The sequence below is a fragment of the Enhydra lutris genome, unplaced genomic scaffold (genome assembly GCF_002288905.1).
Source record: "Enhydra lutris kenyoni isolate GAN:26980312 unplaced genomic scaffold, ASM228890v2 scaffoldscaffold77, whole genome shotgun sequence".
Classification (NCBI taxonomy): domain Eukaryota; kingdom Metazoa; phylum Chordata; class Mammalia; order Carnivora; family Mustelidae; genus Enhydra; species Enhydra lutris.
In genome coordinates this window covers 197,264-221,284 of record NW_019154161.1, presented here as the reverse complement: position 1 = coordinate 221,284, position 24,021 = coordinate 197,264, and the positions used below count along the sequence as shown (strand labels likewise).

At 39.1% G+C, this 24,021-nt stretch overlaps 1 protein-coding gene across 1 annotated transcript in view; it reads right to left on the bottom strand.

Moving 5' to 3' along the window:
* Positions 1-981: 981 nt before the first annotated feature.
* The window catches only part of LOC111160771 (putative protein ZNF720), a 32,180-nt gene continuing 9,140 nt past the window's right edge, over positions 982-24,021 (bottom strand). The window contains exon 4 of the mRNA XM_022524115.1: positions 982-3,706. Within this exon, the coding sequence (XP_022379823.1) occupies positions 1,896-3,706 (1,811 nt within the window). The 3' untranslated portion in view covers positions 982-1,895. The remainder of the gene's footprint in view (positions 3,707-24,021) is intronic.

The following is a 24,021-nucleotide window of genomic DNA, read 5'->3' as shown; positions in this document are numbered from 1 at the left end:
GCTGAGAAAATGGATTACTAAGTATGTTATTCCACATGATTACCGAATAAATGACAGAGTTCATCAGTTGCCTGCAACCTTATATAAAATGAGATAGGTTAACACTGATGGTGGGAGGACACTTCACTCATTACTCATCCATGATAACACGTTAAAATTCATCATGTTTTATTAATTAAAATATATTACGTTTACACACAGACTAAGGTATACATTTCAAAGCCACTCTATAATCCTTTTTGGAAATACAGAATCAAGCATTAAAAAGCATTTGTGTGCTGATATCATGATGTGGGAGTACTGATTTCCATTGTTTTCAGGCATGGGATCATTCTTAAAAATTTTGTATGCATAATCCTATGCCATTTTAAGAAAGAGTTATCCTCCTTTTGTATCTTTGAGGATTTCTTCATTTTAAGCACATCACCTGACATCCTCTACTTCTAACTACAGCTATTATGAGGATACAACCGTATTTTACTGGACTGGCACCTCTTTTTTCTCAAAGACCAGAGTAAAATATTTTATTTATAATATCCAGGAAATTCTTTAGTTTTAATAAATGGAGAATAATGATGTTCTGAACACTTTTTCCATCATAACTAACATTAATGTTATAACCACAAACAGCATCTCCATTTAGATTTTCTTCATGTTTTATATATTATATTGTCCTTCCTCATCTGTGGGCAATTAGATATGCAGGAGTCCCGCCTAATGAAGAAGGACATCTCATATCTTTGATCCAACAACAATCAGCCACATACTTTCACAAACCCACTAGGAATAAATGAGTTTTCTGAAGTGATTTGAGAGCACAAATATGTTAATATTTGCTAGTCACAAATCCCAGATAAGGTCAATGAACAACAACAACAAAAAAAACCCAAACCCAAACCAAAACAAAAATCCCCAAAAACAAACTCAAAAAACCCCCAAAACCAAAAAACCAAAAAAAAAAAAAAAAAAACAAAACAACAACAACAAAATAAAAAACAAGGACATATTGAAAAATTCATTATATCTATGCAAAAATCCATCCACTTGTTCTTTTGAAGCGTAATAGCATACCCATTTTCTAAGTGTTTAACTTTGTATTAGTCCTTATAATAAGTATTTTGATGTAACATCTGAATAGATTGACTCATGTACTGCTTTCTACTTGATTTCTATGATATTTATTGACACTTGATGTTTACTTACATACATTTCTAAATATTTACATCTTTCAAGTAACTTACCTGTATGCACTCTCTGGTGTTTGCTACAGTGAAAATTTAAAATGAAGGTCTTTCCTCAATCATGATGTTTTTAGGGTTTGAATCCAGTGTGTATTTTGGGATACTGCGTATAGACTGAATTCCAGTTAAAGGCACTGCAACTTTCTCTACATCTTACACTTATCTATGCTGTATGATAGCTATGATGTTGAGTAAATTATGAGTTCCAGCTAGAGGCTAATGATACCCTTTACCTTTGTAATGTTTTTCCTCAGTATAAACTCTGAGATGCTGCAAAGGGTTGAGCAGTTCTAAAAGCCTTCCCATGTTCTTTACATTTAAAAGTTCTTCCCCAGTATGAATTCTGTGATGTTGAATGAAACGTGACCTCTGAATAAAGGGCTTGCAAAACTCTTCATATTCCAAAATCTTCCCCAATACACTTTCTCTGATCAGGAATAGCATCGCTTAAAAGCCTTTCCACATTCTCTACAATTTTATGGTTCCTCTCCACTATGAATTCTCTGATGTGGAGTAAGGGGTGAGTCGTCTTTAAAGTTTTCTCACATTCCTTAAAATTGTAAGGTTTGTTCCACTATGAATTCTGTGATAATGAGTAAAGGATGAACAGTGATTAAAGGCCTTCCCACATTCTTTACTTTGGTAAGGTTTCCCTCAAGTATGAATTCTGTGATGTTGACTCAGGTGTGAGTGCTGGATAAAAGCGTGGCCACATTCCTTACATATGTAAGGTTTCTGTCCAAAATGAATTCTGTGATGTCGAGTCAGGTGTGAGTGCCGGTTAAAGGCCTTGCCACATTCTTTGCATATGTAAGGTTTCTCTCCAGTATGAATTCTGTGATGTTCAGTAAGCTTTGAGTGCTGGTTAAAGGCCTTGCCACATTCTTTACATTGGTAAGGTTTCTCTCCAGTATGAATTCTGTGATGTCGAGTAAGGTGTGAGTGACGGTTAAAGGCCTGACCACATTCCGTACATATGAATGGTTTCTCTCCAGTATGAATTCTGTGATGTCGGGTAAGGTTTGAGTGCTGGTTAAAGGCCTGGCCACATTCTTTACATTGATAAGGTTTCTCTCCACTGTGAATTCTGTGATGTTGAGTAAGGCTAGAGTGATGGTTAAAGACTTGCCCACATTCTTTACATTGATAAGGTTTCTCTCTAGTATGAATTCTGTGATGTTGAGTAAGGTTTGAGTGCTGGTTGAAGGCCTTGCCACATTCTTTACATTGATAAGGTTTCTCACCAGTATGAATTCTGTGATGTCGAGTAAGCACTGAGTGCTGGTTAAAGGCCATGCCACATTCTTTACATTGGTAAGGTTTCTCTCCAGTATGAATTCTGTAATGTCGACTAAGATTTGAGTGATGGTTAAAGCACTTGCCGCATTCTTTACATTGGTAGATTTTCTCTCCAGTACGAATTCTGTCACGTTGAGTAAAGTGTGAGTGGTGGATAAACACCTTACCACATTCTTCATATTTGTAAGCTTTTCCTCCCATATACATTGGCTGATGTTGACACAGGGTGGAGTGCCAGTCAAAGGCTTTGCCACATTCCTTACAAATGTAACTTTTTTGTTCAGTTCCGATCGTATTATGTATATTTAGTCTTGATGACTGACTGAACATATTCCCAGGTTTATAACATCTGTAGGAGTCTTTTCCCACATGGATACTCTGATGATCACCAACACTGGAGGACTGGTTAAGAGCTTTCTCACATTCATTATATTCATAATGATTCTCTTCCATAGGGATACTATTATGTATAATAAGGTTGGAGCTTTGATAAAAGACTTCCACACATTTATCAAGTTCATAATGGTTCTCTGGAAAATGAGTCCTCAGACATGTACTAACACTTGAACCCGGGTTAAATTTTTCCTCAGATTCACTGCATTGAGCAATATTGTTTTCATTGAAAATACCCTGGTAATTTTGAAGAGTTAACTCCTCGGTGAAGGACCTCTCAAATGAATCCCACTCAGCACTTTGTTCTTCAATTTTAAATCTCTGATTTTCAGAAATATTTGACTCAAAGGTCAATCCAATCCTACTTTCAAAATGGTTGAAATAATTATTTTCAGCACGGACTAGGCAACTTTCCAGATTTTCCAACTTTTCGTTCTGCAAATATGTATGTTTAATCATTTGATTTGAGCCCTTATATATAGAAAGACACTGCTTTGCAGAAGTAGCAGACTTAAGAAGGGATGTTTTCCAAAATGTTTTATACCCTTCACCATTTTGGGCAGTGATGTTCATATTATGCGCAGTTGTCTCAGTCTGGATATGTCCTTCATGATATATTTGATGCTCTTCACTCTCCCCATTATCGTTACAGTCTACCATGAAGTGTAGATTCTCCAGGGCAGTATGTTTATATCTACGCACCGCTACGTTTTGGAAAGAAGCTTCCATGCACAATGTTGGCAGGAAACTCTGGGTGCCATGTGAAGATACAGCTGAAAGATATTGAATAAGAAAAAAGTAAAATCACTCCACTTACTACTCTCAGACGAATACGGTGAAAACTTGTAATATGGAATAATAAAATCAATCAGAGAACTTCAGCAAGATGGCTGAGGGAATCATCTGGACTTGATTCCTGCAGGGACACAAACTTGCAGACCACGTACTGATCACGTGGCCTAACAGAGAGTTCTGTAGTCTTGTCGTGCTGGAGCACACATCACTTTCCCACACCTCAAAAAATCAGGAAAAGTACTATCTGAGTCCAAACCCAGAAGAAGGGAGGAAATTTAAACTTAAAATAGAAATCAACAAAATAGGGTGTAGCAAAAACAGAAAAATATCTACAATAGGAAGAGTTGGTTTCCAGAAGAGATCTACAAAACTGACATATTTTTAAGTAAATCATGGAAGAATGACAGAGAGAAAACCAGTGAAATCAAAATTGAAGAAGTGAAAGCAGATACAACTGACAGTACAGAAATAAAGCTAATTAAAAAAGGCAGTGATGGATAATTACATACCCACAAATAGATATAAAAAAAGTATGAATTTCCAAAAACGTATAACCTTTTGAGTCAATCATAGAGGGGGAAAAAATTCTCTACTGACTTACCACTACTAAGTCGACTGAAAAAGTAATAAAAAAAAGCTCCCAATGAAGTCTTATGATAGGTGAATATTCTGGATTATTCAAACAAACATTAATGAGAAAGTACTTCAAATCTCCTATAACATTTCCAAGGGTGAAGAGAAAGGAAATTATAAAACACTTTCTGTGACACGAGCATTACCATATAAACAAACCCAAGAAAGACACTATAAGCAAAGAAAACTAGAAACTACTACTGAGATAAATAGTCATGTAAACTCCCCAATAAAGGAAACAACCTGAATCAAAGCAGATTTTACTATTTTACAACATAACCACATGGGAATTCTTCCTGGAATTCAGGGTGTTTACACAAAAAGGAATCTATACATTTAAGACAGGACGTAAAAGCATGAAGATCAAACATGCCATGATCACATTTAAATACTCATGCAGGGGGCGCCTGGGTGGCTCAGTGGGTTAAAGCCTCTGCCTTCAGCTCAGGTCATGATCCCAGAGTCCTGGGATCGAGCCCTGCATCGGGCTCTCTGCTCCGCAGGGAGCCTGCTTCCCCCTCACTCTCTGCCTGCCTCTCTGCCTACTTGTGATCTCTGTCTGTCAAATAAATAAATAAAATCTTTAAAATAAATAAATAAATAAATAAATACTCATGCAGAAGAAGAACGTGAGCATACCGGACACTGTTTCATGATTTAAAACACTCAGTAGTAGGAATAAAAGGACCAACTCAGACTAATAAACGCCATGTCTGCACTAAAAGCTGGAATCTAACGTATCCGATAGTAAAAGACTGAAGCCTTCTGTACGATCAGAAACAGGTAGTGAAGCAACTTCACCACTTTGATTCAACACAGTAGTGGATTTTACAGTCAGAGCAACGAGGCAAGAAAAACATGTAAAAGTAATTCAACTGAAAAAGGAAAAGAGAAACGTTTCTGTTCACAGATGACATGATGTATAGAAAACACTGAAGAATCAGTATTTTAATGCTATTTTATTTATTGGACATCACTTTTATTATTTATTTCTAAGAATTTTCCCTCCTAGACTTTCACTTTTCCATTTTTTTATGATATAATGCTTGAGTGAAGAAAAAATTCAGGGGTGCCTGGGTAGCTCTGTCAGTCAGGCCTCTGCCTTTGGTTCAGGTCATGATCCCAGTGTCCTAGGATGGAGACCCACATCAGGCTCCCTGCTCAGTGGGGAGTCTTTTTCCTCTGCCGCTCTCCCTGCTCATTCTCTCACTCTCTCTCAAGTAAATAAATAGAATCTTTAAAAAAGGAAAAATCTGGGGGCGCCTGGGTGGCTCAGTGGGGTAAAGCCTCTGCCTTCCACTCAGGTCATGATCTCAGGATCCTGGGATCGAGCTCCGCATCGGGCTCTCTGCTCACCGGGGAGCCTGCTTCCTCCTCTCTCTCTCTCTCTGCCTGCCTCTCTGCCTCTTGTGATCTCTGTCTGTCAAATAAATAAATAAAATCTTTAAAAAAAAAAAAGAAAAGAAAAATCTGAAATAAATAAAATTAACATGACACTACAAGGAACTAGAGAAAGAAATATAGCTGAAATTTAGTAGAGGAAGGAATTAAAAAAGGAAAAAAGCCAGAAATAAATAAGATAGAGATCAGAATAAACAATAACATAACCTTTAAATGAACACAATCACTTCCCAAAATCCCAATGCCATTTTTGGCAGAAAGATCAAAACCATCTTAACATTCATATGATGTCACAGGATGACACATACCCAGAACAATCTTGAAATTGAACAGTCAGTACATTGGTGGTTCCACACCTACTGATTTAAAGAATACTAAAAGCCACTGTCACCAAAATAATGTACTACAAACATAAAGACAGAGATAGAACAAGGAAAAGTAGAGGTGAGCTAGAGGTCTACTTCTCCAGGGTTAATGTGTATAACAATGAACTGAAGATCTTATTAAAATTCATATTCTGATTGGAATTTCTAGGTGGGCTCTGGGTTTCTACATTTCTCATGAGCTTGCAAGTGATACCAACATCTTAATTCAAGAGCCAGACTATTAAATTACAAAAGTTAAAAAGCAGGCTCCCCGTCGAGCAGAGAGCCCGATGCAGGGCTTGATCCCAGGACCCTGGGATCATGACCCGAGCAGAAGGCAGAGGCTTTAACCCACTGAGCCACCTAGGTGCCCCCATAAATTCATCCATGAATAAATATGTTGAAAATAGTAGGATTGTTCTTCATCTTTCAATAAATATCTTGCCAAAACTTGAGTGATAGTGGAGCGAGTTTTACCTCAGATTGTGTGACACTGCGTAAGTCTAAGAGGAACACACAGACCACGAGACAGAGGTAACTATAAAAGAAGATCCACAGCTGGTTTCAAAGTGACAGTAGGAATGCAAAATGATTAAACTACAGAACATTTTAACTACAAGAGGTAAGTGAGGATAAAACACAACACAGAAAAAAATTACAAATTAAATTAAAAAGAATAAAAATGATAGGGCCAAAATTTCTTACTGTCCTTGAATCTAAGAAATGTCTTCAGTGGCATAAAACTTATGAATCTATTTGTGGATGAAGGAATTTGTGTCTTGCAAACACACCACAGAGACAAACCCACAACGATATAAATGAAATACCTAGAGTTTGTGAGTCTCTTACTGCATTGAAAGCTTTTGCTCATATACCTTTGTGCTGAGCTGTATTTTACAATTTTAAGGCAGTGGGACATCTATGATGCATGCTTTCCTGCCACAGAGCAACAGAGAAATGCTAAGGAAGAGTTGGTCTGTGACATGAGTGTGTAGTAGAATGGAAAGTTGAAGGACCCATGTGACTGACTGACTGTCTCCCCTTCAAACACCGCCATCTCCAGCAAACACAGGAGAGAGCCTTCAGTTCCAAAGCAGACTACAAACAAAGTGAAACAGAGAAAGGAGTTTCCAGATTAAATGAGATGATTTATACACATCTTTCAGTAAGTGCTCCCAAGGTACGTGATGATAAATGAGAAAAAGTATTAATCTCACAGTGGAGGGATCTGACATACAGGACAGAGGAAATGAAGTACATGAACTTGTCATGGGTCACATTGGTATCAGGTGCCTAACGTCCTTCAAAGGGCACAGAACTAGTGCTGTGAAATAAATGTCTAAAACAACAAGTCGGCAAATCATAATCTAAATGTAAACCTGAAAACACCCACTTTATTCAAATACCAAGCCACACACAGTACCCATACACTGTAATTTGCAGTAGTGCATTTAAGCTTGGTTTCGTGTGTGATCACAGGCTTTCACAGGCTCACACAGGCTTGGTCCAGAGACCCTGACGCTGAGGCGAACTGAAGCTCAGGACCTGTGGGATAAGGGTGTCTGGGTGGCAGAGCTGGCTGAGTGTCTATCTCTTGGTTTAGGCTCAGGTCCTGATCTCAGCGTCATGAGACTGAGCCCTGGGTAGGGCTCTACACTCACTGTGGAGTCTGCTTGGGATTATTGCTCTTCCTCTGCCGCACCTCACCCCACCACTGCTTGTGCTCTCTCTCTCCCTCCCAAATAAATAAATTGGGAAAAAAAAAAAAGAAGAATTCTGGAACTCTCATCTCCTGTAGGTTCCCTGCCCTCCCTTAGTAATATCCTCCAGGGTTCCTGAAACACTGTGGGATTTCTCTGCTGCAACAGTAGGGACTGGGAGTTTTCACAGAAGTCCTAGTCATCACACTCACCTATATCCTAATTTTTTTCTCTCGAGGATGGTGTTCTATTCTAGTCTTTCCTGAGTGTGCCCAAAGCAAGGAACCTCTCTGTACAAATGTACTGATCTAGTCAAGTGAAGAGGAACAACCAGGGCTGAATCTACAGCTCCCTTACCTCATTTTTCTGGGAGGTTTAAATAAACAATGATAAAAATTTATAGTTTTTATAAATTTATAAATAGTAGAAATTTATAAAATTATAAATAGTAGAAAGAGGTGTTCCTCACACAGGAGCCAAGAGATTGAATCAAGGCTGCACAGAATCCAGCTTCGGTTCAATGAAAAACATTAATTATATTAAAAGCAAAACCAAAAAATACTTCTATAATCTAAGCACACTACCACTTCTCAGCAGTCAAACCTGGAGAATGTAGGCTCCACACAGAACTCCAGGCCCTAATCAGAGAAGACGGGACAGTTTCACAGGGCTCCTCGACACAGGGAAGAGGATAAAACAGGTGGGCCTGAGTCCTCCCTCCCTTCACTTTCCATCTGAGCCAACATGTCCCTGGCATGTGAACAGGACCTGCCACTATGCTCTGGGGCTCCCTGTATTTCTCCGTCTCCCACTCACCCTGCCAAGCATGTTCTTGGAAACAGCTCCCACGTCGACAAGTAATGCAGGAACAATCTGGTCCTGATTCAATGCTGGGTTTTTTAGCTTGGACCCCTGAGATCCTATCTTTAAAAATACCAAGTTTTCGGGGCACCTGAGGGGCTCAGTGGATTAAAGCCTCTGTCTTCGGCTCAGGTCATGATCCCAGAGTCCTGGGATCGAGCCCCGCATCGGGCTCTCTGCTTGGTGGAGAGTCTGCTTCCCTGCCCCCCGCCTGCCTCTCTGTCTACTTGTGATCTCTGTCTGTCAAATAAATAAATAAAACCTTAAAAACAACAACAACAACAACAACTAAGTTTTCCCTATACTTTTACTAATGCCCACTGCTTCTGGTATAGGATCTCCTTGGTTTGCATCTCTGGCTTCCTAAAAATTGACTTTGCCTACAATGAATGTGGGCAGGAACATTAGTTGGATTTTCCAGTATCTCCAAAAGAATCCACTTATACAGAGAAGCCTTCATGAGTCACGTGGCCATTACTTACATGCACTTTAACAGTGAGAGATAAGAGAGAGCGCACTCCAGTGAAAACCAACTGAAGAAACGCTCAGAAATTACTGTTCTTCCTTGTACCTCCTGGGCTGCTCAGCCTCTGAGCGCTCCATGCTCTTCTATGTCTTCTTCCTTCTCCACCCTGCTGGACACATTCTCCTTCTACACCCTCTCCTTTCTCCACAATTTACATTGTCTCCATTGTGTTACACAAAAATTTGCTATCCTAACTCTATATCCTACTGTGAATACCTACGATGAGCTGCATGTGGAGAGGTTAGCTTTCTTTACATGCGACTTCTTTTTTTCTTTTTAAATTTTATTTATTTGACACAGAGAGACACAGCGACAGAGGGAACACAAGCAGGGAGAGTACAGGGAGAAGCAGGCTTCCCGCCAAGCAGGGAGCCCAATGCGGGACTCAATCCCAGAACCATGGGATCATGACCAGAGCCGAAGGCAGATGCTCAACTGACTGAGCCACCCACCCAGGGGTCCCTCTATTTTGTTTTCTGCTCAAGTATAACTGACAAAAAAAATTATAACTGACATACAGTATTACATCACTTGCAGTGTACAACAGTGATTTCACAACACAGTTGGCTCTACTATGCTCACCACTCGTGAGCTACTTACTGTCTGTCACCATACAACGCTATTACAACAGCACTGAATGTATTCCCTATGCTGATCTTTTATCCCCGTGACTCACTAATTCCTTAACTAAAACTCTGTACCACCAATTACCCTTTACTTATTTTGCCCATCCTACCATTGGGGTTCACTCTGGTAACCAGCAGGCTTTTCATTGTATTTATGGGTCTATTTCTGCTTTTTTTGTTGTTTTGTTGTTTCTAGCTATTTGTTACAACGTGGACAGACCTAGAAGGTATTATGCTATGTGAAATATGTCAGACAAACAGGGACAAATACCATATGATTTCACTAATGTGTACAACTAAACAACGAAACAAATAAAAGCAAAACACACCCATGAATGTCTGTTTTGTTTTGAATAAAGTCCATGGATAATCTTTTTTTTTTTTTTTAGATTTTTTATTTTATTTTATTTGACAGATAGAGATCACAAGTAGGCAGAGAGGCAGGCAGAGAGAGAGAGAGGAGGAAGCAAGCTCCCTGCCGAGCAGAGAGCCCGATGTGGGGCTCGATCCCAGGACCCTGGGATCATGACCTGAGCCGAAGGCAGAGGCTTTAATCCACTGAGCCACCCAGGCGCCCCAGTCCATGGATAATCTTAAGTACTATAAAAATTCCAAGATTATGGGGCGCCTGGGTGGCTCAGTGGGTTAAAGCCTCTGCCTTCGGCTCAGGTCATGATCCCAGGGTCCTGGGATGGAGCCCCACATCGGGCTCTCTGCTCAGCAGGGAGCCTCTCTCGCAGCCTGCCTCTCTGACTACTTGTGATCTCTGTCTGTCAAATAAATAAATAAAATCTTAAAAAAAAAAATCCAAGATTACACACATTCTGTAATGTAACAAGTTGGCCTCTAACAATTTTCCACTGCTGGCAGAAGACAGAAGACTCATGGAATAAAGATCAAAGGCCATTGTTCATGATACAGCAAACATCACCAACATCTTAATCATACTAATTTCACTTGTCAGCCTCCTACCCACAATTCCTACAGGGAGACGCTGCACATACAGTAGGTTTGCGCCACATGTGTGAGATCCTGAGCATGGGAAACCCCAATATATTAAAGGAAGAACTAGCATATCTGCCTAAACTTTTACCATGGAAGGGGACATACATTTTCTTGTACAATAAACAAATCTGTCCTCTACCCAAGGGCAAGACACTGTCACTATATTCCAAGCTTTTTTATATACAAACATCAATGGAAAGATAATTAGAATTAAAATGTTCAAAGGATCTATCCAGAACACATGGAGAAAACGTAACCAACATCCGAATTATCTCCCAACAATATCCACCACTCAGTATGATATCAGCTGAATTCCAGCCTAATTTTCCCATATGTACACCACCTCATCAAACACTCATTAAGCCAACACAGGCTCTGGGATAAAACCTATTCAATGTACATCAGGAAACATTTTGCAAGGTTATGACAGGCAGGATACAATACAGAAGAACTGAGTGAGCTCTAACACCCATGTCCCCATGGGTCTTGCATTTCACCAGGTAAAGAAATCCCAGTACCCAGGAGGGTTTACCTTACATTTCTATAGTGAGCTTTTCTAAGGGACAAGGTAAACAAACAAACAAACAAACAAATTTGCATGTTATCTGAAAAGATAAGAGTATTTTGTACTCTTTACCCAGGCAAAGCAGATCCTGGATACAGTAGAATCATGGCTCATTACAAAAAAAGGGCAAAAAATGGGGAAACACATAGGAATTAGGGCAGAGCTATTCACCAAACATCAATGGGGAATATTAAAATAGCAACAAAGACCTAAAAGCTGGACGACTGTGTAAAATGAAACAGTGTTGGTCACAAGGACAAAAACACATTGGATTGCCCTGAACTTAGGTGAAGATCTGGAGGAAACGTTGATCCTGTGAATGCACGTGACCCACTCTGTGTGCCAGTACCTGATGAAAATCAAGGAACCTGGTCGAGGTCATGAGCTCACAGCATGATTACAAGGAGTAATAACAATACTGCACAGAGCAAATGTATGATTTTCTTCTGATATTCACGACAGTACCCAATATTCATTTTCCTTTATGCTGCTCTGTTGCTCATTTAGTGGTGACATATAGAGCAAAATTAAAGACTCAATGGACCTGGAAGCTTGGACTTTAATAAGCTCCTTCCAACCAGTGTCCATACAGCTAATCCTAAGGGTCTGGAAGACACCGAAGACACACACTCTACCACAAAGGACACAACCCTGGCCACTCTGTAAACATATGAAACAAGTGTGCATCCAGAATCATGACAGCAATCTTTTCGCCCAAAAGCTGTCACTGTGGGTGGGACTTATTTAGAGACAGTGACCGATGAGTTGACTATACTTATATTAGGTGATAAAACTGATAGAACTTAAACTACCTCTTAACCTACTTAGGTCACCTCCAGTGACCTAAAGAGAGAGAGAATGATAAAACAGCTATCAGATTGCCAAGATTCCAGTTACAGTATATAACAAGAAGAAGACTTCTATTACCAAGTCCCTGAAAGTCATTCTGTTATGGGAATACTGAAATAATCATTTGTCAGAGCACAGACACTCATGGAAGGTTTGTTTATATATATATATATATATATATATATATATATATATATATATATATATATTTTTTTTTTTTTTTTTCCCCCCATGGAAGGTTTTTGACATCAAAACTGACATTGAAGGGCGCCTGGGTGGCTCAGTTGGTTAAGCAACTGCCTTCAGCTCAGGTCATGATCCTGGAGTCCCGGGATCGAATCCCACATCAGGCTCCCAGCTCCACGGGGAGTCTGCTTCTCCCTCTGACCTTCTCCTCACTCATGCTCTCTCTCACTGTCTCTCTCTTCTCTCAAATAAATAAATAAAATGTTTAAAAAAAAAAACTGACATTGAAGAGCGCGTGGATGGCTCAGTGGGTTAAAGCCTCTGCGTTCGGCTTGCAAAAGTAGAGTGAGAGGACGCAAAGGACTTATTCTCAACATATATACAAAACTACAAAGCCTGAAGAGAAAGATATTGCAACAGAAAACAAATGGTCATAAAAACCCACTAGACACTGAAAAAGAGATTAGCCAAAGGTAAACCAAACCCCATACTAACAGGAAGTAACAAACAACAACAAAAATGCAAATAAACCCATGACTTGGAAACACCACACACCAACCAGAAGACTACCACACACACACACACAAAACCTACATAAAAAACCAAGTTTTGTAAATATGTAATTCAGAAATCCAGTACACTGGGGCGCCTGGGTGGCTCAGTGGGTTGAGCTGCTGCCTTCGGCTCAGGTCATGATCTCAGGGTCCTGGGATCGAGTCCCGCATCGGGCTCTCTGCTCAGCAGGGAGCCTGCTTCCCCCTCCCCACGCTCTGCCTGCCTCTCCGTCTACTTGTGATCTCTCTCTGTCAAATAAATAAATAAAATCTTAAAAAAAAAAAAAAAAAGAAAGAAAATCCAGTACACTGCCAGGGGCGGGAAAACTGGTATACACATTTTGGCAAAGTGTTTGGTAATATCTATTAAAGCTGAACATATCTTACTATATTTATGAAAAATTCAGTCCCACATCAAACAGCCAGCAGATATGTGTACATGTTCCACTGAAAGACAAATCATAGATTTTACACGTCAGTACTAGTCATGACAGTCCTGCACAGAGAACCATCCCCCCTCCTGTTAACAGTAGAACGATGCGACTGGCATCCACACAACGGAACAGGATCGCTCCACTCTAATGAATGATGCACAGTAACATGCAGGAAAACCAACCAATTCACAGAGGGAGAAAGAAAAAAAAGCTGAAAACAAGAGTCCCCATTGCCTGATGACATTTATACGAAATAAAAAAGTGAGCACAGCAATCCCTTGCCTTAGATGCTGAAAGAGTGCTAAGCTTAGGGGAAAAGTTACTGAGACCTCAGAGGGAATTCAGAGGACAATATTGTGTTTCATGACCTTGATGGCTTACACAGATGAGATCAGTCTGTGAAATTCCATGCAGTAGAATGATGTAGTCAGTTGATATTCACAATGGAATTGGATCTAACCGTTCTAATGAATGAGGCACAATAACAAGCAGTACATACAGATAAATTCACAAATGATGGGAAGAAAAGAAGCCAAATACGAAAGAGCTCACATTGCCTAATTACTTTTACACAAAGTTCAAAAGTGAGGACAGCAATCTCTTGCCTTATACATTAAAGGACTGCTGAGCTCCGAGGAAAGTTACTGAGGAGCTCACGAGGACAAACAATATCCTGATTCGTGCTCTCAGTGGCTGAGAGATGTGATCAGTTTGTGAAATTCTACTGAGTTCTTTACTTATGATTTCCACATGTTACATTATTAAAAAAAATCCTTATCATTAAAAATAGATGTAAGTAAATAAATATCATAATGTACATATATTGACAACTTGAAATTAAGGTAGGTGTAATTTCACACTGTGACTAGATTTAAAAAGTGTTTCTTTTAAAAAATACTGCAAGGGCGCCTGGGTGGCTCAGTGGGTTAAAGCCTCTGCCTTTGGCTCAGGTTGTGATCCCTGGGATTGAGCAATGCTTCAGGCTCTCTGCTCAGCAGGGAGCCTGCTTCCCTTCCTCTCACTCTGCCTGCCTCTCTGCCTACCTGTGATCTCTGTCTGTCAAATAAATAAATAAATAATCTAAAAAACCCTGTAACTTCTCGCTAAAGCAATATGGTACTGAGTATACAAAGTTTACAGAAAAAGAATGAAATGTAGAATTATTTTCTTAAAATGTAAACAGGAAAACATAAGAAACAGGTAATAAAAAATGATTGGGTGTAAGGAAAAGCATAAAAAAGTGGTAAATTGAAACACCAATATCACTGTTAGAACACTAAATATAAATAAACCAAATGTTCCTAGTAAAACTACATGTTGCTTGAATATACTGCACTGGAATTTTCAGAGAGCTATAATTAAACAGAAGGAAATAAGTGGAAAGAAAAAAAGAAAAAGAAAACACCCCATGTAGTGATGACCAATCAAACAACCAGCATGGCAATATTAATATTATATAGGAAAATCTTTAACACTAAAGGAGGTCGGGGGACTGAGATGGCGAAAGAATAGGAGACCTTAGTTTTGTCTGGTCCCAGGAATTCAGCTAGGAAGCTATCAAATAATCGGGAACACCTGAAATCTCAACCGGAGACCTAAGAAAAGAACGGCTGCAACTCTACAAATAGAAAAGCGACCATTTTCTGGAAGAATGACAAAACAGAAAAACTGACCTCAAAGAAGAGAATAACAGGCAGTACTGACTGTCAAGGACCTAATCAGTATGGATGTAAGTAAGATGTCAGAACTAGAGTTTGGAATAACGATTATAAAGTCACTACCTAGGCTTGAAAAGAGCATAGAAGACACTAGAAAATCCCTTTCTGGAGAAATAAAAGAATCTAAAATTTAACCAAGTAAAAATTAAAATGGCTATTAATGAGATGCAATAAAAAATGGAGGCTCGGGGCACCTGGGTGTCTCAGTGGGTTAAAGCCTCTGCCTTCGGCTCAGGTCATGATCTCAGGGTCCTGGGATGGAGCCCCGCATCGGGCTCTCTGATCAGCCTGCTTCCCCACCTCTCTCTGCCTGCTGCTCTGCCTACTTGTGATCTCTATCTCTGTCAAATAAATAAATAAAATCTTAAAAAAAAATGGAGGCTCTAGCTGCTAGGATAAATGAGGCAGAAGATAGAATTAGTGAGATATAGAAGACAAAACAATGAAGAATAAAGAAGCTGAGAAAAGGAGAGATAATCAAGGGGAGGGGAGAATTTGAGAGATCAGTGATATCACATAGTGAAACATATTAGAATAATTGGGATCCTTGCAGGTGGCTCTATTGCTAAGCTGGTTAAAGTGCCTGTCTCGTAGAATAATTGGAATCCTAGAAGAGGAGAGGGACAGAAGATATACTGGAGCAAATTATCTAGGAGCTGGTTCTTTGAAAGAATTAATAAGATTGATAAACCCCTGGCTAGAGTTATCAAAAAGAAGAGAAAGGACCCAAATAAATAAAATCATGAATGAAAGAGGAGAGATTACAACCAACACTAAAGAAATACAAATTTTAAGGATATATTATGAACAACTATATGCCAACAAATTAGGCAATATGGTAGAAATGGATGCATTCCTAGAGACATATAAATGACCAAACTGAAACAGGAAGAAATAGAAAACCTGAACAGACCTATAACCAGTAAGGAGAATGAAGCAGTCATCAAAAAATCTCCCAAAGGACAAGAGCCCAGGGCCAGACATCTTTCCAGGGGAATTCTACCAAACATTTAAAGAACCAGTACTTATTTTTCTGAAGCTGTTTCAAAGAACAGAAATGGAAGGAAAACTTCCAAACTCATTATATGAGGCCAGCATTACCTTGATCAAACCAAAGACCCCACCAAAAAGGAGAATTACAGACCAATATCCTTGATGAACATGGACACTAAAATTCTTACTAAGATACTAGTCAATAGGATCCAACAGTACATTCAAAGGATTATTCACCATGACCAAGTGGGATTTATTCCTGGGCTGCAAGGTGGTTTGACATTCACAAATCAATTAACGTGATACATCGCAATAAAAGAAAGGACAAGAACTATATGATCTAAATAGATGCAGAAAAGTCATTTGATAAAGCACAGCATCCTTTCTTGATTAAAACTCTTCAATGTAGGGATAGAGGGAACATACCTCAAGATCTTAAAAGCCCTATATGAAAAGCTGACAGTCAATATCATTCTCAATGGGGAAAAACTGAGAGCTTTTCTCCTCTGAGGTCAGGAACATGGCAGGGATGACCACTATCACCACTGATGTTCAACATATTATTAGAAGTCCTAACCTCAGCAATCAGACAAGAGAAAGAAATAAAGGGCATCCAAACTGGCAAAGAAGAAGTCAAACTTTCACTCCTCGCAGATGACATGATACTCTCTGTGGAAAACCCAAAAGACACCATGGCAAAATTGCTGGAACTCATACAGGAACTTAGCAAAGTGGCAGGATATAAAATCAATGTACAGAAATCACTGCATTTCTATACACTAACGATGAGACAGAAGAAAGACAAATTAAGGAGTTGATTCTGTTTACAATGGCATCCACAACCATAAGATACTGAGGAATAAACCCAACCAATATACTCTGAAAACTATAGAACAGCTGTGAAAGAAATTGAGGAAGACACAAAGAAATGGGAAAACATTCCATGCTCATGAACTGGAATAACAAATTTTGTTAAAATATCTATGCTACCCAGAGCAACCTACACATTCGATGCAATCCCTATCAAAATGCCATCAACTTTTTTCACAGAGCTGGAGCAAACAATCCTAAAAAGATCCCAAATAGCCAAAGGAATGTTGAAAAAGAAAACCAAAACTGGTGGTATCACAATTCTGGACTTCAAACTCTATTACAAAGCTGCAATCATCAAGGCAGTATGGTAGTGGCACAAAAAGAGACATATAGATCAATGGAATAGAATAAAGAAACCAGAAATGGACCCTCAACTCTATGGTTGACTAATATTTGACAAAGCAGGAAAGACAAAGACTATCCAATGGAAAAAAGTCTCTGCAACAAATGATACTGGGAAAATTGGACAGCCACATTTAGAAAATGAAACTGGACCATTTCCTTACACCACACACAAAAATAGACTCAAAAGGGATGAAAGACCTAAATATGAGACAGCAATCCATCAAAATACTAGAGAACACAGGCAACAACCTTTATGACCTTGGCCACAGCAACTTCTTTTATTTATTATTTTTTTAAAGATTTCTTTCTTTCTTTATTTGACAGACAGAGATCACAAGTAGGCAGAGAGGCAGGCAGAGAGAGAGAGAGGAGGATAGGTAATAAGGACAGCACGGCCTGTGAAAACAAACAAAGAAACAAAAAGAAACAACACAGGGACATCTAGCCTAAAAACTGGGTAGCCTGAATCAGAAATGCTCACTACCAGCGAATAGTGACTGGCTTCCCAACAAATCAGTGCCTTGCACACAGTCCAGAGCACAGGACAGACTCATCATGGGGCTGAGTGGAAGTGAGGGAGGGCCCTGCCAGCTGTGGGTCAGCATCCTTAGAAGGTCACCCATCTACACTGGGTCAGACCTATGTCGGAGTTATACACCTGGCACACCAGTGCTTTGTGGATCCACACATCTTGCTGGTTCTGCATATTACTGTCCAGCAGCCTTCTTCATCTTGAAAATCTACTCTGTCTTGTGACATTTTAAAGCTATGCCCACAACGTTTAAATCATCCAATATCCCTTCTCTACCCACCACCACGCATCTGGACCAGTCATAACAGCAACTGGTCTGCAGTACATCCAGGGTGGGCATTAAATCATGAGAAAAGGATCTGACTTCCCTGCAATCATGGAAAATGAGCACATACCCCACATCCCCCCTCTGCTACATTTCTTCAACATAAGTAGTTTCCCAAGACCTTGCAGGCACCAAAGGGAGCTCCTTAACACAACCGTCTTCACATTTCAGTTCTCCATATTTGCTATTAGCAGAACTTAACTTCCTATAGAAGTAAACCATCATCATATCTTTTCTGTCCTCACAACTCTCCTTAGTACCAAGTGCCTAAGGTAATCCTGTGGCCCACTGTGTTTCCTGTTCTTATAGCAAAGTGGTGACAACATTGTATTTCAAGCTCAGATTCAGCCTCAAGTGATCCAGTTACCAACCATTTCTGATTGAATTAAAAAATTCCAAGCTACTCGTAAGAACCTACAAGGGCGTGCATGGCTAATGTGGGAGGGGAGATCGCAGTGAAAGCTGGGTCTCTATAACACAGGGAAGAAGTACAGCTGTGACGCCTGTGTCATCGGAACGGAGATGAGGAGACAGCACTGGAGATGATTTTGAAAGAAAACAAGTAAAATTCGTATTTCTAGATTCAGGGTCATTAGTGCAGCCTTGGACAAGTGTCCTCTCCCCACTTAAGGATTTCACTTCACCACTATATCCTATAAGTTTTTCATCTCTTACCTTGGACTACATCATGACTGCTAATAGAATGTTGTTTTCTTCCTAAGCTAGAACATCTACTAAGCACTCACTACCATCCCATGTTTATTCCCTTCAAATCAATGTTAAAACAACCCAGGATTCATAAAGTCTTGAAGTTTTCACTTATCAAACTGTTGCAGTGATGTGAATAACATGGATAATATCATTTCCAAGAAGGGAAAAGAACAATAAGTACAGAAATCTTAATGTTCTTCTCCAATTGAGAAGGAAAGACATGAAATGTGTCAATTCAACTACACAGAATTTAACATGATCACTGTAGAATTATGCCCATATTCAAATTAACATTGAACACCATGTGCTTTCTTGCAATCTAATCATGAAACTCATGAGCAAGTCATATAAGCAACAGTTCCTGAATATTGGGGGAAGGAAAACAGAGACCTCCTACATGAGTCATAGCCAGGTAGAGAATGTAGGATTTGCATGGGGAGATTCTCAAAACAACATATATGATGTTTAAGCAAAATAAATACGATGCAATGTAGAGAAAATTATTCCCATTATGAACCTTTGTTTTCGTTAGGAAATCATCAACTTTTAAATTTGGAAATTATATCTTTGGATCCAATATTCCCCTTCCTTCTGAAAATATAGGTGTACACACACACACACACACACGCGCACACACACTTGTTCCTAGTTAGTTCTTTTACTCCAAAATACATCTTTAGCTCAGCATCACATATCGTATTCTGTGCACATCAAAACCATAAACCTCCGTGTTCTGTATGCTGACAAAAACAACATAGCAGAGAAAAATATAGGGTGACATTTTCAAAATACTGATTGAGAATTCTGTAAATGTAGCTTATATTATCTTAGTAGTGATTTTGTTCAATTAGCTGTAGTTAAGTAGAACCCCTGGGTATTAGACACGTGAGCCACAGTTCAATTAAAAAAAACAAAGATATTGAAGTAAAGTTCACTACTCAGAGATCCTGGAGGATGTACATAATATGCCTTGGGACGCTGTGAAGAGGTCAAGACTGAGTGTAGGCAGAGAAAATGGCAAGAACCAGAGCAGATGTCTTTCGTAGGGTCCATGGTTGGTGTGCTTCGGAGTTCCTGGGCCAAAGTCCAGAATGCACAATTCAAACCAAAATGAACAGAGTATGGTAAATTGTGTGGGGTCTTCCTTAAGGGATGCTTATAGTAAGTATACTGGGAGTGGACACATTTTCACATTTCCTACTGGGGAGGTCATACAGGAACTTACCTTCTCTTGGGACTGTGGGCTTTTGTCTAGTGTATGTGCTGTTGGGTGGGTCTACAATCAGTTCACATGCCCTGTGTGCAGTCTGGTTATACGAACTGGAATCCAAGTCAGCAGTATCTAGCTATACTCTCAATAATACTTCTAGATCATCCTTATTAAAAACACCATGTCAGGGGTGCCTGGGTGGCTCAGTGGGTTAAGCCGCTGCCTTCGGCTCAGGTCATGATCTCAGGGTCCTGGGATCGAGTCCCGCATCGGGCTCTTTGCTCAGCAGGGAGCCTGCTTCCCCCTCTCTCTCTGTCTGCCTGCCTCTCCATCTACTTGTGATCTCTATCTGTCAAATAAATAAATAAAATCTTTAAAAAAAAATGAATAAAAAAAATTAAAACACCATGTCAGAGCAGCTCAAAAAGAAAGAAAAGATATAATACATAAATGTGGGGAAAATTAATCTCAAATAATTTGAGATTTAGGGCCCCTAGGAACAAAACATTAGTGATACCATCCCACAGCTCTAACAAGTGCCCCTTGAAAACTGCGGGGGTTCGGTGTAGCCACCCCCGTGTAGTTGAAAATCTGTGTATAATCTGACTTCCCAACACTTGATCGCTTACAGTTCAATAGAAGCCTTAGCAAGAACAGTCAATTAATACATACTCATGTAAGTGTTATATGTGGTATTCCTACAAAAAAGGAAGCTCAAGAGAAGACAGTGTTAAGAAAATCAGAAGGAGATACTACATACATAATACTGTGCTATAAATAGATCTGACTGTAAGTGGACCCATACAGTTCAAACCCTTGTTGTTCAAGGAGCAAGTGTACTTTGTCTGTCTACCTGCAACTTTGATGACCTTGAGGCAGGCTAAAGTGGTGCAGGATAACACTTCATATATATCAATGTTAACACATTAAATCCATTTAGTGTTATGAGTGAAAATATATTGAGTTCAAATGCATTGTAAACAAACTATTGTAGAATCATTGTATAATCATTGGTCAAAATACGCATCACAAGATTCAAGAAACATTCTTGTTCCTCTGATATAATGATCTCTGAGTTGTGCATCTGAGTCTTTGCAAACTGAGGCTAATTATTAAGTAAACGTGGATTCACAATAATTTTACACCCTTTTTTGAAGTGTTCCCTATTCATCCCTCAGTTATCTGTGAAAATTTATTTCAACAGAATAACTAATATTCTTGACTTGCAGAAATTCCTATGAAGATACAACCAGCTTAAATAAAGTATCACCATATTCTTCTTAAACAGCAACTAGCAAAAATACTTAAAGTTTAGAATATTTGTTTTACTTTAAAATGCAAATAATGTCCTGCATACTTAATTCATCATGACTTATTTTACTCTTATATGTCAACCACAAACAACATCTCCATGTCAACTTTCTTCATAAATTTTACATTACAACACCTTCAATGGCCCATGGAAAAGTAGGTGTGAATGAATTCTCATCATACAACAGCCCCTCATGTCTGTGAGACAGCAACAATTAAATCATTTTGCGTGCCCATGAGCACTGAAGTCTTAGCATGAGATGATTTAAGAGTCAAATTAATAATATTTAAGAGTCAAATTAAATATTATATTTAATAATATTAAAATAATAATTTTCAAAAGAAAAAAAGAGACACAGTGAAACTAATTACCCCTTTCCAGACATCCAACCTCCTTGATCCTTTCAGTAATATTAACAAATACATTTGACCATTGAATAACATGGGTTTGAACAGTGTGGGTCTACTTATACATAGATATATTTTCTTATAAATATAGTGCAGCAGTGTAAGCATGTTTTCTCTTTGTTATGATTTCTTTAATATTTTTTCTCCACCTTAGTTTATTATAAAAATCCTGCAGAGAATATGGACGATATACAAAGAATGGGATGATTAAATGTCAATGTTCTACGTGAGGTTTTGAGTCAGCAATACCCTATTTGCATGGTAAAATAGGAATGGTTTTAAGTTTGGGGACTCAAAAATTACACACACATTTTCAGTTCTAGAGGGGGTTGGTGTCCCTCATGCCTGCACTATCTAACACTACAATGTAATTGATCTAAATAATTTAAATTTGGAGTTTTCTCAATAATAAATACGCTGATTAAGAATCTTGTCTCAAAAGTGGTACTGACCTATATATCTTCCTGACCTTACTGACCTAATACTTCCTGCTATGACTTCTCTGATTTTATTTTTCTTTATTAAAGATTTATTTATTTTGGAAAAAGAGAGAGAGAACAGAAGGAGGGACAGAGGGAAAGGGAGAGAGATAAGACCAAGTACTTGGTACAGAGTCTGCCCTGGAGCTCAATCCCAGGACCCTGAGATCGTGAGCTGAGCTGAAGTCAAGAGTTGGATACTTAACAAAGAGAGCCACCCAGGCACTCCTTCTCTGATTTTGTATTTGCCTTTTTTTTGCATACTTTGCCAATTATTTCCATCTTTAATTTTTTTATCCCTTATAAAGTTTCTTTTTTCCTGAAGTCTATATTAAAAAGAGATTGTCCATCAATCATTACATTTCTATCCAGTCTGCTTGTTCTGATGTTGAGTAAGATTTTAGTTCCAGGTAAAGACTTTACCACCATTCTTGACGTTTGTAAGGCATCTCCCCAGTGTATATAATTTCATGTTGAATACTTCCAATTATTAATTAAATATTGCCACATTCTTTACATTTACATTCTTTACATATTGCCACAATCTTTACATTTATAGAGTTCATACAGTATGCATGTTGTAATGTTCACTAAGTTTATAGTTCCGCTTAAAGACTTTGCCACATTTTTTTACATTTGTCTGAATTCTCCCCCACTATGTATTACCATGTATGGATAATATTTGAGTGCTAACGACTTTACCAATTACTTATATTTATGAGATTTCTTTCCACTATGAAATGTCTGTTGTTGAGGGGCGCCTGGGTGGCTCAGTGGGTTAAAGCCTCTGCCTTCAGCTCAGGTCATGATCCCAGGGTCCTGGGATCAAGCCCTGTATGGGGCTCTCTGCTCAGCAGGGAGCCTGCTTCCTCCTCTCTCTCTCTGCCTGCCCCTCTGCCTACTTGTGATCTCTGTCTGTCAAATAAATAAATAAAATCTTTAAAAAAAAAAAAAAAAGAAATGTCCGTTGTTGAGTCTTGAAGACTAGTTAAAAGGTTTGCCACACTTAATACCTTTTTTAAAAAAAAGATTTTATGGGCACCTGGGTGGCTCAGTGGGTTAAGGCCTCTGCCTTCGGCTCGGGTCATGATCCCAGGACCTGGGATCGAGCCCCGCATCGGGCTCTCTGCTCAGCAGGGAGCCTGTTTCCCTTCCTCTCTCTGCCTGCCTCTCTGCCTACCTGTGATCTCTGCCTGTCAAATAAATAAATAAAGTCTTTGGGAAAAAAAAAAGATTTTATTTACTTATTTGACAGAGAGAGAGAGATCACAAGTAGGCAGAGAGGCAGGAAGAGAGAGAGGGGGGAAGCAGGCTCCCTGCTGAGCAGAGAGCCCGATGCGGGGCTCGATCCCAGGACCCTGGGATCACGACCCGAGCCGAAGGCAGAGGCTTAACCCACTGAGCCACACAGGTGCCCCCACTTAATACCTTTTTAAGTTTTCACTTGATGAAGGATATAATGATGTACAATAAGATTGAAGCTTTCTGAAAAGACTTTCCCACATTTATTACTATGATAATGGTTCTCTGGAAATTGAGTTCTCTGACGTTTGTTAGGATCTGACACTTGACTGACATCTTCCCCAGATTCATTACATTGGTTTAAGTTTTATCTCCTTTATAAATACCTCGTGATTACGGAAAATAGAGTCCTCACTAAAAACCTTCCTAAGTTCACAACAC